Source organism: Bombyx mori, chromosome 1 (assembly GCF_030269925.1).
Source record: "Bombyx mori chromosome 1, ASM3026992v2".
Classification (NCBI taxonomy): domain Eukaryota; kingdom Metazoa; phylum Arthropoda; class Insecta; order Lepidoptera; family Bombycidae; genus Bombyx; species Bombyx mori.
Window position 1 is genome coordinate 19,928,977 of NC_085107.1, and position 15,058 is coordinate 19,944,034.

Consider the following 15,058-nt stretch of genomic DNA (forward strand, 5'->3'; position numbering starts at 1 on the left):
ATGCATTATCCAAAAATGTATAACTGACAAGTAAAAAAAGCAAGAAAAATAAATCGAATTTTCCATCTGCGCAAAATATTCCGATAACAATCCAAACGTTTGGGACGAATTTTATCCTTCACGCATACATACATATAAGCCACACATAGGAGATAAATGTAATGTTCGTGAACGACACTCATATTCAAATCGCACTACATCCTCAATTAAGGCGGCGCGTTATTGTGTGCGAATAAATAACGTATCATGCCCTAGTTTTATAACACCTTAAACCTTGTCGTCTATTACTATATGCATTACATTGCGGGGTGAATAGCAGGAGCTACGTGTGGCCTGTTGACGAGAAAATTGAAGCTGGAGTCCTTGCTAGGTCGATCACACGCGCCGAGATCACGTGCTTGTTCCATCTCCTCGTCTGATTGGGGTGCAACCGCCACTAGTGATGCTCTTTGTATCGATACTTGTAGGAAACGCCGATGTTATTTATTATCTTATTGCTTTAGATGGCATTAGCTTGTGGCCTACCTAAAGTAAGTGGCTATCGGAACCCGCGGAGACGACGCCACAGCGGCCTCCGACATTGAGGTAAATGAGATCTGAGTATTAATGGTAATGTAATTATTTGACCCTTCAAACAGAAATAAACGCTTGCTTCTTAGTATAACAGGCTCAAGGTAGGAATCAGACTTACATAGGAAATACGGTGAAGGCACTTATTTTGTGGACAATTGGTGGGGAAGTACCCTACCCTATGCATTTGGTACCGAGATGTCAGTTTGGCATAAGATATGGATCTTTTTGCTACTTACTATTGTTATTCAAGTTTATTAGGCATAAAAAAGTTCGTTTCGTGAAATAATGCGTTCATATCGATCGTTCGTCACAAATTTGAATATCGATAACGACATATTGGCAAAAATGTTTTTATCCATGCCTAGATAGATTGACGTTACCGGTCGGGTCTCATCCGAGTGCAATTTGCAACTATACGAGTTTCATTGACACAATTTCTTTGTTGACACAAAGCACGCGGCGAACTCTCGATGCTTCGAATAATAAAATAATATTCTACCATGGTCTGACTGGATGTGATGAATGACATCCTGCCCTAAATAAAAATTAATGAATTTGCGGCTATTCGGTGTAGGGTGTCAGGATTTTAAATCAACGTGTTACATGTGACGATTTTAAATTAATTAAGAACAAAAGTCGAAAAAAAATTTAGAGTAAACAAATGTCCTAATTTTTATACTTGTAAATTCTTTTGTAGTATGAAGTGATTAATTTATACCAGAAACTGCGTGTTAATTACACTATCGACATTTCCTTCGAACAAATAATTTGGTAAGAGAGTTATAAGATTTTCCACAGCTTCCTGTAGCACATTGGAATGTCTACTTATTTTATTTTTCTCTTTCAGATATATAATTTCCGGTCTCGAGAGCTGCAATCGGCTGTCAAGCGGAAACGCAACTCGTGTTCAATATTGTTGTTTTATCTTTGTGCAATTCACATGACATCTATTGATTCGAAAAGTAGTGGGTCAAAATAACTACGTTCTGAAATCGCATTTTTCCGGACATACAGTCGTGGTCAACTAATTAGGGACATTCAAGATAGTGAAGGGCTATAACCGGCTATGTACATTTAAATATAAAACCCTATTGATTTCTCAGCACCTATTATTTGCATAATGTGGTCCGATTATTATGCTATAAATGGCTGTAAATAAAAGATTTAATAAATAGAAAAAGTATTTAATATCAAAGATTAAACATGTATTAAATATTAAGGTACAATTCTGTAGTGGACATTTAATTAAGGACAGTAAAGTATAATGAAAAATACAGTTACACAAAACTTATAATCTTCAGTGTTATAATATCTTTAACAGCTCCATTTTATTACGTGTAAAATCAGTACCCAGTAGCAAAACCTTTGTTAGTAATTACCGCTTGACACCGATGTGGCATAGACATTATCAGTTTCTGACATGTTTCGACAGGAATGTTTGCCCATGCCTCACAAAAAGCTTCATGAAGTTCATCCAAATTTGTATTACGATAAGTGGCAACTTTTTTCTTGATTTCGTGCCAAAGTTGCTCAATTGGGTTGAGGTCCGGGCTATTTGCTGGCCAATCTAGCACCGATACAAACTGACTGGTAAGAAACGACTTGACTGAATGGGTGGTATGTTTCGGGTCGTTATCCTGCTGAAACGTCCATATAATAGGGAAATGCTCCTCAGCATAGGGAAGCATAGTTTCTTCCAATATTGCCTTGTATTGATGTTGGTCTAAGTTACCCTGAACTTTCCTCACAGGTCCCACTCCACGTCCAGAAAATGAACCCCATATTTTAATGTTTCCACCGCCATGTTTCACCTGTTTTTTTGTGAATCTTGGATTCATTTTCGCTTTTACAGGACGCCGTACATATTGCCTTCCATCTGAAGAAATCAAATTAATCTTGGTCTCGTCAGAGAAAAGTACATGTTGCCATTGGGCGTAGATCCAATGTCCATATTTACGTGCAAATTCCAAACGAGCATTTCTATGTTCTTTCTTCAACAACGGTACTTTGCGAGCCACTCTTCCAAACAACCCTGCTTCTACCAAACGTCGTCGAACGGTCTTCGCAGATACAAATAGAGCCTAGAAACGGATCTTTCTTAGCTAACCTGGTTATCATTCTATCTTCTTGCGGAGTCATTTTTCTCGATCTTTTTGTTCTGGACACATTTAAAGCTGTGTTATAGCGCTTGAAATGTTGCACTGCATTGCATACCATAGTTTTTGAACAATTTAAATGTTGTGCTATCCTTCGGTTTGACCAACCACGCTCGACAAACTTCATGATAATTTTTCGTAGTGTTGGATCGCAACTTTTATTTTTGCCCATTTTTCTTCAAAATAATTCTCAAAACTTAAAATAAAAATCTGGATTGCCGCAAAACGACCACTAAACAATAAGAAAAGAAACAAAAAAGTATTAAAATTCCAATTTTGAAATTAGAACGCAATACCTCAGTGTCCCTAATTAAATGGCCAGCCAGCATTCTTTGAACCAATAGCACTATGATATTGTATCAGCTATACTGTAAAGAGGTTTAATGTTTAAGAAGTTGTTATTGTTTATATAATCGCGCACATAAATGACTAATTACACTTACATGTAAAAGATATGGAATATTGCTAAGACTCGTTGGAAAATAAAAAAAAATATTCACAATTTGGCTTAACTAGAGATTGTCCCTAATTAGTTGACCACGACTGTAGATTCAAGAGCCCAAAGTCCACCTGTTTCTAAAAAATCACTGGTCAAAAATTTTTTTGTGTCACATCCCGTAGGTCTATATTCTTTAGAATCAAAGTAGAAATATGTTCTTCCTACACAGTATGTTTCAAATAATAAGATTCACGGTAATTAATTGGTTGGTTCATAAAATTGTATTCGTGTTAGCAACGTCTAGCAACGTCTCAAGGTTATCAGCTTAGGTATGAAAAATAAAAGCTGGCTACAAGGGTCAGGTGGGATCTTATATTGAAAACGAGGCTTATTATTTTTTTTTTTTTAATTTTATTTATATACCTCAACAAGTTCACAACGAGGTACTAAGCGGAGTTCAGATATATCAATAGTTGAGACATGAGTTTCGACTCTCGATTTTTCAGTACAATCACTGTTGAAACTAAAACGCATTACTGCTTCACGGCAGATATAGGCAGGGTATTGATTGGTAACTACACGGGCATGCCATCGTGTAATAAAAATCAAACCCGCAAAAGTATAATTTGCGAAATTACTCTGGTGGTAGGACCTCTTCTGAGTCCGCGCGGGTAGGTACCCACCGCCATGCCTATTTCTGCCGTGAAGCGGTAATGCGTTTCGGTCTAAAGGGTAGGGCAGCCGTTGTAACTATATTGAGATCTTAGAACTTATATCTCCAGGTGGGCGGCGCATTTAAGTTGTAGATGTCTATGAGTTCCAGTAACCACTTAAAACCAGATGGGCTATGAGCTCGTCCACGCATCTAAGCTATAAAAAAATGCTCGCAAGGCGCCCTACCATAAAATGATACCAATGGTACATCATTTATGTCAATTAGATTTATCTTATTTTGACGATTATCCATTCGGCGATTATTAATATTGAAAGGACCGTGAAATCGTCAGAACCTGAAAGCTAAAAAATAAAATAAACAATACCATCACCATTACGTTATTCTAATATTATTAGCCTTCGTTACTTTTTGTTACTCTAATATTCTAATATAATCGGAATCGGCAATTTAAATCTTAAATTTTCAAGATTTAAATTGCCAGTTTGTTCATTCGTGCACGTAAATGCTAATGTTAGTAAATTCTAGAAGTACGGAGGCGTAACCGATAACGCTGTGACCGTTAGAAGTGATGAGTTGGGACACCTGGTCGTAGCGACGTCATGGCTGCCTCGCACTGTTTGTTGCAGCTCAGAGACACGACTTGAACGCTTTTACTTAATATCCGTTTTCCTATTTATCTCCCTTTATCGTGCATTCGATGAACTGTCATTCATCATTGGAGTTTAAAGAGCTCCAATTTAGTAACATAACGTCCTGCAGCCGTATAATAGAGATTCGCACACAAAAACCTATTGTTGGCTGATCACGATTGCACTCAGTCCCCGACAGAGTTAAGTACACGACCGAGTGCTGCATTATGTGGTGCGGGCCGAATCCAACATGCGGAGATTAAATATTTACGATACACACAAGACCTTTCAGTGACAAACGCTCGTAGTTGATAGCTCGAAGCATGTGGAAGATCCATAAAAAATCAATACTATTGCGTGTATAGTTTTGTCAAATTTTGGCGCATTTATTCCTAAAAATATCACAGACCACGTAAAGGATATTAAATTTGTTCACCGTGCTTGAATTTACTATTTACAATATTATAATTTGCATCAGCCAAATATAATATATTAGGTCCATTAGATTAAAACAAACACTATTGACTTTTGTTGCCCATCTCAAACTTTGAGCAGTTACCGATACTCCTCTTATCGTGGACGCCGCTAATTACACATCCGACCCAGGCGACGAGGTAATGTGTGTGTGCCTAAAGGACATTTTTAGAAATGTACAAATTTTCACCGATTCATACTTCATTAAAATTATTTCATATTTTTTCAAACGTTGGGTGGTATATTCAATATTTTATTAATAACGCCTATTCCATACATAGAAAAAGGTCACGTATTCGCCCGGCAAAGGGTGCAATGGTTAAATCGACTTTGTTTCATTTGGAAATTCCAAGAGAGCTTTATGGCAAATATGTCTCTCACTTTGAAAACTGTAGTAAGTAAGCTGTAGTTAATTAAAAATCTAGTACGTACTTGTCAATCCAGGTACCGACAAGTAGTCCGTAATTAGAATATTTATAATTATTTTTTTCTTAAATTCAAAGTTAACGTATTTACGTGTGTCACTATTCCGCAAAGCTTTAAGAAGCTCTTTCTACTACCCAAGTAGTGCATATTTCGATGCCTCCAATGAACACTACTCTAACTCAAAATTTTGAAATTTTCGTTTTTCTTGCAAATCGTTCCACTATGCTAAAAGTATTACAATTAATCATTATTGATGGAGTTCGAAGCAAGAGTAAATCAGCTAGTTACACAAAAAAACATAAATATATCTGCAATAATAAAGATTTTATCAACTTTTTTCGTTTAAACGCTCCTCCTGTAAATCTACGAATTTGGAGTTAGCGTAGTGTTCATTGGAGGCATCGATTTTATCAACTATGGACATAATTATAATATATTTTTAACATAACTTTTAAGCTATTGCATAGATTTTATCGCGAGTCTTGAGCGCGGCTTGAGAGCGGAATCGTGAAATTCCGTAACGAAACAAATCTTCCACCCCTCACTCCGCCTACCATATAGCTCGCGTTCAACACATTCACACGTTGCGCTTGTGTAGTGTTTAAAGTAAGAAGTCTTAACACCGATTATGTACTATCAAAATATGTGATATAATTTCGTGGGTAACACAACGATAGCGCGATTCAGCTTTTGCGTCAAGCGCCATCTATCGGCGACAAACGGAATTGTAAAATTAAATTATATCACATTACAATGCGTTGGGCGTGCCATTTTCTATCACTTAGTCGAAGAATTTTATTACTACTCCTACTACTCATTCAGTGATTGGAGTGGCATTAAAAATAAACTAGCTAAACCGTTGATTCTGGGCGAATGAGAGTTAGAACTAGCATCCAAAGGCGTGTCTCTATCCCATGTAGCGCCCTCTAGTGAGGGCGCGGTCAAAATGGAATACTCACAATGTAGCAGATTCATTGAAAGTTAGCCCACTGAGTTTCTCGCCGGATCTTATTTTATTGTTGTTTTAATATTAAATTATTATTGTCTAATTATAATTGCATAAGTTGATATAAAATGCTATGCAATAGCTTTACCGCGGCAGTTTCCGAGTGCCACACGTCTTTTTTTTAAATATACATCGCCCTCTAATTGTTTGCATCGCTCACTTACATCTTTGAAGTACCATTCTATTGTTATATTCCATACAATATATAATGCACCCTTTCAAGTTATACAATCAATGCGTAAAAGTCGTCAAGTAAAACGTAAAATGGGTAAGGTTTATAAATAGATATACCGAGATGACGTAAATATTAGGATTCAATTATTTAACATTTTGTCACGGAACCCTAATACTGTAGCCGAGTTAATCTGCGTGGTTCACACTTTCAAAACTCTCACATCTTATAATTAGTAAGTTGGGAGATACGTCGAGGTGATTAAGGTTGTTTGAGGTTTCGTTTTTATAGAACTCTTAGCCGAGTGATGTTTATGACGAACCTATATGATATGCAGGCGGAAGTGGAGTATCTACAACATTTTACTGCTCGTTACGTGTGTTAAGTAAAGGATTCTTTTTGATAAAGTGACTTTACTAATTATTATTTTTCGAGTGTCAAGCGAATGATACCCTTTACTTAAAGACTGTTTATTTTAGGTATATATTTGTATAGAAAACGAATTCAGTAGAAAATAAAGAATTCGGAACGAAAGATATTTTCTTTTCTGGAATCGGTTTTTACATGCACATTAACATTTTTAAACAAAGAGCTTGCTATTTCGTAGTCCACATTGATCGCATCGATATGCATTGGTGTGAAAAGTTCAACAATTCAAAATTACACAATAGACTTGAATAGACGAAGACCTAACTCGTACAAGCGCAGTTAGAGCGACGGAGTTTATGTTCTAATTGTTATTACAACTATTAGATGGTATCTGTAGCTATCATAGAATGGAAGTTATTGGGTAGGTAGATGTCTAAATCGCGCTAAGATTTTCAAGATTGGTTTGCATATACACAACTTCCGAACAACAGCAATCGCATCATACGAGCAATTTCAGCCGCTCGGTGAAAGTGAAGTGTGTATACTTATATATTATAGTATAGCATAGCATAGTATTTAGTATATAACATAATTAATAGGTGCAATCTCGTATGTCCCCCTAATAGGGCGGACCACCCAGAAACATAGGCTTCTTCATAATTATAAACTAGGATTAAGATGATTATTAAACATGGAATACACGCAAGAAGACGTTTTCCTTTAACACCTCCCAAAGTACAACATTACAAAAGATCTTCCCTTTGTTTTGATTGCCCTAAAACATCTTAACCTCCTATTTTTTTAAACTCTTAATACTTGTAAATATACTGTTGCGACTACCTAATGCGACCGTTATTCTATTGTGTGCGAAAACTATAACAATTTTTACAAAACAGAAAATAATGTATATACATGTTTCTTGTTTGTCGAACGTCAGCGTTTGTATTTGTCAGCGAACCCAAGTTCTGAGAGTCGTGCGAGTCGTCTTCAGGACCTCGACGCAAGTATGAGTGCTGTTAGGAAGCTGTTTGAAGTTTACTGAATGTACAAACTTCGTGTCCCGTATGCGATGAGTCGGGTGTCGTCAGTAAAAGAGAGCACTTCGAAAAGCTTGCAGTTACAAACATTTATTTCATATTTATTAGTCAAAACCTTTTAACTTATTATTATTTAATTTATATGTTTAATGGCACCCTTTACAAAATTACTACGGCAATTAACTATCAATATCAAATACCATAATTATTTCAAACTTTATATTAAGTCCAGATCTTCAAACACAAGTAATTGGACTTGTACAATTGCAAAGTATAGATTAATAAATAAAATAATAAAATGTGTTAATTTTAATCCTTCCAGCTACGTCCGGACAGTTAGGTGAGCTCACGGGCTTAACCTGAGAGAATTTGCAAACACTAACCCTAACAAGAGCACTGATTCGCAGAATCTACGCACTGAAAAGATCTTGCGAGAAACTCAGTGGGTTTAAAAATCACCCAAATCAGGTATCACGTTTATAAACACAATACACAATAGTGTAAGAGTTGAGATTATTGCCATATCCGTTTTAAAATGACTCCCTCCGCCGAATATGTTTTCAGATCATTATTGTCAATAACACTTTTACGGATATTAGTTTTGTTTCATTCTATGTCATGTTCTTCTTAGAACTAGTATCTAGAACAGTCCTTAGGAGAGTCTCTATTTACGTCATGCTCCTGGTATTCCCAATGTACGTGAGTAATGGAAGTCATTTCCTGTTTGATGGGCAATGTGCCTCTCTGCCTTCGATCATACCTAGGTGACTACACTGGGCGAATCACTTATGACGTACTTTATCGTAATGTATTAAATTCTATAGCTTACCGGAGAACATGGGCATGGTGAGCTCAGGGTGTAGTTGGGATAGTTGCCTAGATAGATATAGCTGGGACCTGCAGTAGGTTGTGCAAAGAAGCGCATCCAATGTTCCTCGACCCTTCTCCGAGCCTGCAACAAAATCAAGAACTTTATTAGATAACTAGGTAGTACCCGTCCGCTTCGCTAGGCATTTAAAATTAACATTATTATTTCTCACTCCCACAAAGATTCTCAACATTAACGCCCCCGCACCTGGTGTAGGGAGTCCAACACTCATATAAATATTAGCCTATCCATTAAGTACATGTATTTTCTACATGGATACCGAGTTTCAAGTCAATCGGATGCATGGTTCAGTAGTTACAACAGAACATCCGTAAAAACCACTGTAGATTTATATATTAGTATAGAAGATAAAGATAAAGAAGCCTTCATTAACAACCTTAATTCATATTTATGTACATACTATTCATTTAATTTATATTTAGATAGAGCTGGAATTATTCATGGGTCACTATGACTATATATATAGATACAGATACAGATAAGGTAAGTATTGATACGAGTTGCACTTCGCTGTTCGCTTATGTTCCTACATCAGGAATGTTCACTGAAAATTGTTCACAACAACAAAGTTTTAATAGCATAGCAATGTACTAATGCAGATAACACGAAATAAAGCTTTCCAAAGAGATACCTGCCTTAGAAAATACTAAATTAGTCAAGACTATTCAATTATCTTAACATAATTTGTTAGAAAAACAATCAACATCCAAAAACAAGTTACTTTAATATTTTCCCATAATTATAGTTGAGAAAATCAATCGATAATTAGATTAATCGACATTTATAAAATTTGAAATGATGTATTACTTTTTTTTAGACTTAGCTCCACTAGTGTTAAGTATGTAATTAGGAGGATGGTACTACTCGAGTATACTTATAATACTCCTACTAGTAATAATACAAAATTTGTTGGTTTAATATCTATAACACTACGTGAATCCTCCATCGTGGAATTCAATTACAATGTGCTAAGTACGCCTTTGTTTAAAGAAAGGTATTCGCCTGCTGCAATAGAATACACCTGGTATTCGCATTGCTTCAGATGAGTACGCCAGGCGAGTTATCCTGTATTGTGATAAAACGACAACATCAATTCCACGTAATAACTAAATTTTAATTTTCACCAAACCGACGTGTTAAGTTAGGTGTGCGATCTGCTCTCAACACCTGCAGATCGTTGAGTCTCACATACCCCGCGCGCCCCCTAGGCGCGGGTACCTCGTAGGAGGTTCGGCCCCCGGCCCGGAAAAAAAAAAAAAAAAAAAAGGTGTACTATTTAAAACGCAATGCTAAAATGGGTAATTATATAATTTTATCATATTATTAACTAGCTTTTGCCCGTGACTCCGTCCGCGTGGAATAGTTACTTTGGCATAACATTAAATTTTACCCCAACTTCATTTACGTAGAAAGTGAAAATATTTTTGAATTATAGAATGTTAAGGAGCTATTTAAACCTATATTTTGAAACATTCTTTATTAGTGCTCTACTTGTATTGGCCTTACCGTGATTTTATATAGCATATAGCCTTTCTCAATAAATGAGCTATCTAACACTGAAATAATTTTTCAAATCGGACCAGTTGTTCCTGAGATTAGCGCGTTCAAACAAACAAACTTTTCAGCTTTATAACATTAAGTATAGATTAGCATATAATTAGACACGGAGGTTAGTTGCAATTATTTATTCGTTCATGGAATATTGGACCTATATCGTAAACGCCCTTTTTGATAGACGTCCTACGCTTCATTTCGAAAGGTTTTTATTATACAAAATCATCTATATATACACCTGAAGCAAAAACTTTGTATCCCTTTTTACGAAAATTGCGCGGACGGAGGAGTATGAAATTTTTCACACTTATAGAGAATACAGAGAAGAAGTGCACAATGCTAATATTTTTTTTAAATAATGCAAAAAAAGTACATTAAATCAATAAAGAAAACATTACACACACTACATACCATGTATTTGACGCACACACGCATGCATACTATTTATTGTCAAACTTTTGTTCTTGACGTCTGTAGTCAAATTGAGAATAGATTAAATATTGTTTGTCTTTATTAATATTTTTTTATAGTGTAGCCTTGGCGAAGTTTGTGATTATAGAAGTATAAAATACAATCATAATAGTGTACAAACTTACAATACCAATTAATTATAGTCGAATTTCGACTACTGCGGGGCCACTAGTAATTATAACTACGCCTGTTGTTAATTGTAACATTTTATTTATAAATTAATTACAAGGTATCTTTTCCTTTATCTTATTTCCCTATAAATTGGTCCGAATTTGTCTCCAAAATTAGACATTACTGAGATTTCGGTAAGCTGACACTGTATTAGAGTACATTTTACCAACAAACTCATGAGCAGCAATTAATTGAAATACAAAACACATGTCATTGTAAATAATATAATTGCTTAATAAATACGGGAGTTTTGGTACTTTTTTATATTATTGGGTATGGTCGTCTTTTACACAATCTCGTTTAATGTAGCTTCCACGTCACAGCTAATGTTTAATTCATTTGATTTATTAAATAACTGTTGTTCATTTACCGATGACTCGTTGTGGTATGTTTTTGTCGAAGAAAAATAATCCAGTCTACGACAGAAGCGGGCAAGCCTGAATAAAATACTCAAATAATACACGAAAAACAAATATTACATTTGAGGAAATTGTGGAGTATCACGTCTTAACGAATTGAATTTCTCTTTGAACGATAAACCTTTGGGGGTAACATTAAGGAAATATCCTCGAATAACACAAAACAATTCTTAAAATAGATTCAGTAGAATTTGGTAAAATAGGATGTTGCTTTGTGGTTTTTATTCATTCTCTTTAACATTGTTTAACAATGGTCCTTTTTACTGTCAAGATGGGGGGACAAGCTCAGGGCTCTCCCGATGTTAAGTGATCACCGGAGCTCATAAGTATCAACCACGTCAATGCCGCCGCTCATCCTGAGACATGAATTCTAACTATCCGGTTTTACAGTATAACAGCAACGCGCTCTTAAAAACCGAAAAGTCTACCTAGTTCTACCACCAAATACTACTACAAAATAAAAATAAAACTATAATTATTCTAAAATAAGCAATACATTTTAAATATATCAATGTGACAAACGTTTTTCTTTGTATGCTCGAATTAGGATATAAACGGATATATCTCACCTGCCGATACTCCTGAGTGTCTGTTACAACATTTGAACACCGGTGCCTCTACTGCGCGGTGCATATTGTACCGTCTACCTCGAGGTGGACTTTGAGAAGTACATATCAATAATGAATAATGAAAGACGTGTGACAACCTCAGGGACAAATCGGTTACTATTGTTGGGTCCTTTACAATGTGAAGAGTTCACTCCTCGGATAATGTGCTCGATTCGAATATAAGTCAGACGCAATAACGTCCGAACCTCATGTTTTCTGTTCTTAACTTGTATAGGGATATGTTGAGCCGCGTGCCTGGTGATGAGTGGTTATCGTGGTCATCATCATGCTTTGGGTACAAGGAACATAGCTATAATAATAATAATAGGGGGAAAAAATACACTGAGAAAATACAAAAATATATACCACTAGCAGATAAAATACGACAAATGTGGCATCAACACACCGTTAAAATTATACCCATAATAATTTCATCAACCGGACTCATTCCAAAATCATTACACACATCGCTCTCAGAACTTGATCTTAATAAATATTCACACATCGCTTTACAAAAATCTGTAATAATAGACACCTGTTCCATAGTGCTTACATCCACTACTCAAACCCCTACAACACTACACAATGAACCAACTCACTTGGCGTAAGCCCGTGCTAGGTTCACACTTACCAGCATTAGCTGAGAAAAAAAAAAACCATAACCCATAATAATAATAATAATTTATTTATTAGCCTTGAAAACATTTACACATAACAGTTTGCTAAAGACTCTCCACACTAGGCACTGCCTGTCTCGTGGAGAGTTTTTTTTTACAGGAGTATCTTAAAACTAGTAATAAATAATAGCTCGACTGTTTTTTATACAATTAACCAGTTAGCATCGTGAATTGTACGTAAATATTTTTTGATAAACGTGACTTCCATTCCATTCCACCATTGTTTCGGAAGTTTGGAAATAAGAGTACGTCTAGCAATATGAAAGTATATTCGAAGCCGTTCAAGAGAGTTCACCGTTAGTCAAAATTTGTAAAACTTTGTATGACTTCCATTTCTCGAATAGCCATTCAGTAAAATTTATTTCATTACCTTTCTACTAAACTTAACTATATAGTTTGCCATTTTCAGCTTTGATATGTGGTCTACGCTTTATATTCTGCTATCGGATGTCAGTATTTGGCAACTGAATGAAAATAATAAAAAATTTCTCGCGATTCAAACTATTTCGATATCGATTATTTCTTCAGAATGTAAATTATATAAAGTTGATCTAAATCTTGGGCGAGCAAAAGTGATTAATATATGTGAGTTAATAAAAATCTATGTAACTAAAAATCTATTTCAAGGTGAGTCGCGGTACAGTGATGTTGCGATATCAAAGCCCCCGGTAACTACTTAACACTGGGTTGGCTGTGAGTTCGTTCACTCATCTATGCAATAACAAAGGTAAATTATTGTGGTGCTTCTTAGGTTTTCGAAATGCGAGCAAATACAAGACGAGCAAGCGATTGAACCATTAAGGTGTTTGCTAATCCGTTGTATGCTTTCAAAGATAGATAAACGGACATAATGAAACAGAGCTACACGGAGAGCAAAACCATGGAGAGTACAAACAATGACAATAGCAATGACCGGCAATCAATTTCAATTCTCAATGAACATAATTAAAATTAATATATTAATTTCTTAACATAACATGAGGATTTTGGCTGTTGTGTTAAAATGTTTGACAAACAAGAGTTCTTTTGATTCTGGGAATCTGTAGAACTGATATTCTAACGACAGTTGGTCAGAGTCGAAATTTACTTGTCCGTCGTATTTCGATGAATTATTTAAAAATATTTATTATTTTATTGTGCTTTACGGTCAAATGGAGTGACGGGGCCCAGTGGACGGACGAGAACGCCCACCTCCATCTATAAGGTCGATGTCTGCATTGCTTGGAGCACCGGCCATCCTACTCTACGAGACTCAACGGACGATCACTTCGCGGCAGGTACAAGCGGGACGGTGTTACGGTTCTGTGACGGTTTACAATTTAACAATCTCTCTTATTGGTATTGTGCAGCGTGGGGAGAGATCTAACTCTAACGCGCGCATTTTTTAAAAGTTTCTGTACAAAATCCATCTGATATCTGAAGAATTTCTTTTAGCTTATTTCTATTATTGAATGTATCTTGTTATTTTTTTAGTAGCCGTTGGATTTTTTTGCCTTAGATTGCAAATTTATACGGTTCGAAAAACTCACGATCCAACTAGCGTTAATTGGGGACAGACCTCCATATAGGTATGTATGTAAATCAAATAATCAATTGTACAAAAATATAAGCGATTAATATGTGGGCATACATTTTATTAATTGAAATAGTTATACAACAATAATCGTAGCACTCTCTCAGGAAGATTAATGGGCGAACATTATTCTCTAGCCCAAACTGCACTCATCGGATACATCGATGGATTGACACGTGATGAAATTTTCAATTGAAGGACTAGGTACTTAGCAGAACTGGCAGAAATAGGTTGGTACCAGTCAGCGCGGGCTCACATAACGCGCTAGCACATTTGTCTATACAATAATAATTATCATTTAACTCACACAATAACACTTGTTTTTTGGCATCGACATTATAGTATTTATTTATGTAGTTGTTTGTTTGTCCCTGCGAGTCCCTAATTAAACTACATATAATAAATATATGAGCTGTTTCTCAAACAATATTACATTAATACCCACGGAGCACATAAATGTAATTTGAACATTTATATTAAAAGATCAAGTCAATTTCATGAGATGGAAAAAGATATCTGAATAAATCAAATAATTTCAATGAATCTATACATATCTAGATAATTTTTACGTTGTGTACGGTATATAGTTTTAAGGCAATAAAAATAACGATTCAATTTGATAATATATATTATGGTGCGGATATCTGTGCGAAGCCCTAGTTAGGAGAAAGAAAACACGCCGTTGAAGCCGCTATCTTCTATTTTTATAAGCAATTTACACTGAACAACGTGACAACGG

General features: G+C 35.6%; 1 protein-coding gene across 7 annotated transcripts in view; it reads right to left on the minus strand.

The window, feature by feature from the left end:
- The window catches only part of LOC105841451 (protein furry), a 169,076-nt gene that overhangs the window by 47,033 nt on the left and 106,985 nt on the right, over positions 1-15,058 (minus strand). For all 7 annotated transcript variants that reach the window (XM_062670942.1, XM_062670953.1, XM_062670935.1 and 4 more), the window contains one exon: positions 8,787-8,909. In XM_062670942.1, the coding sequence (XP_062526926.1) occupies positions 8,787-8,909 (123 nt within the window). The remainder of the gene's footprint in view (positions 1-8,786; positions 8,910-15,058) is intronic.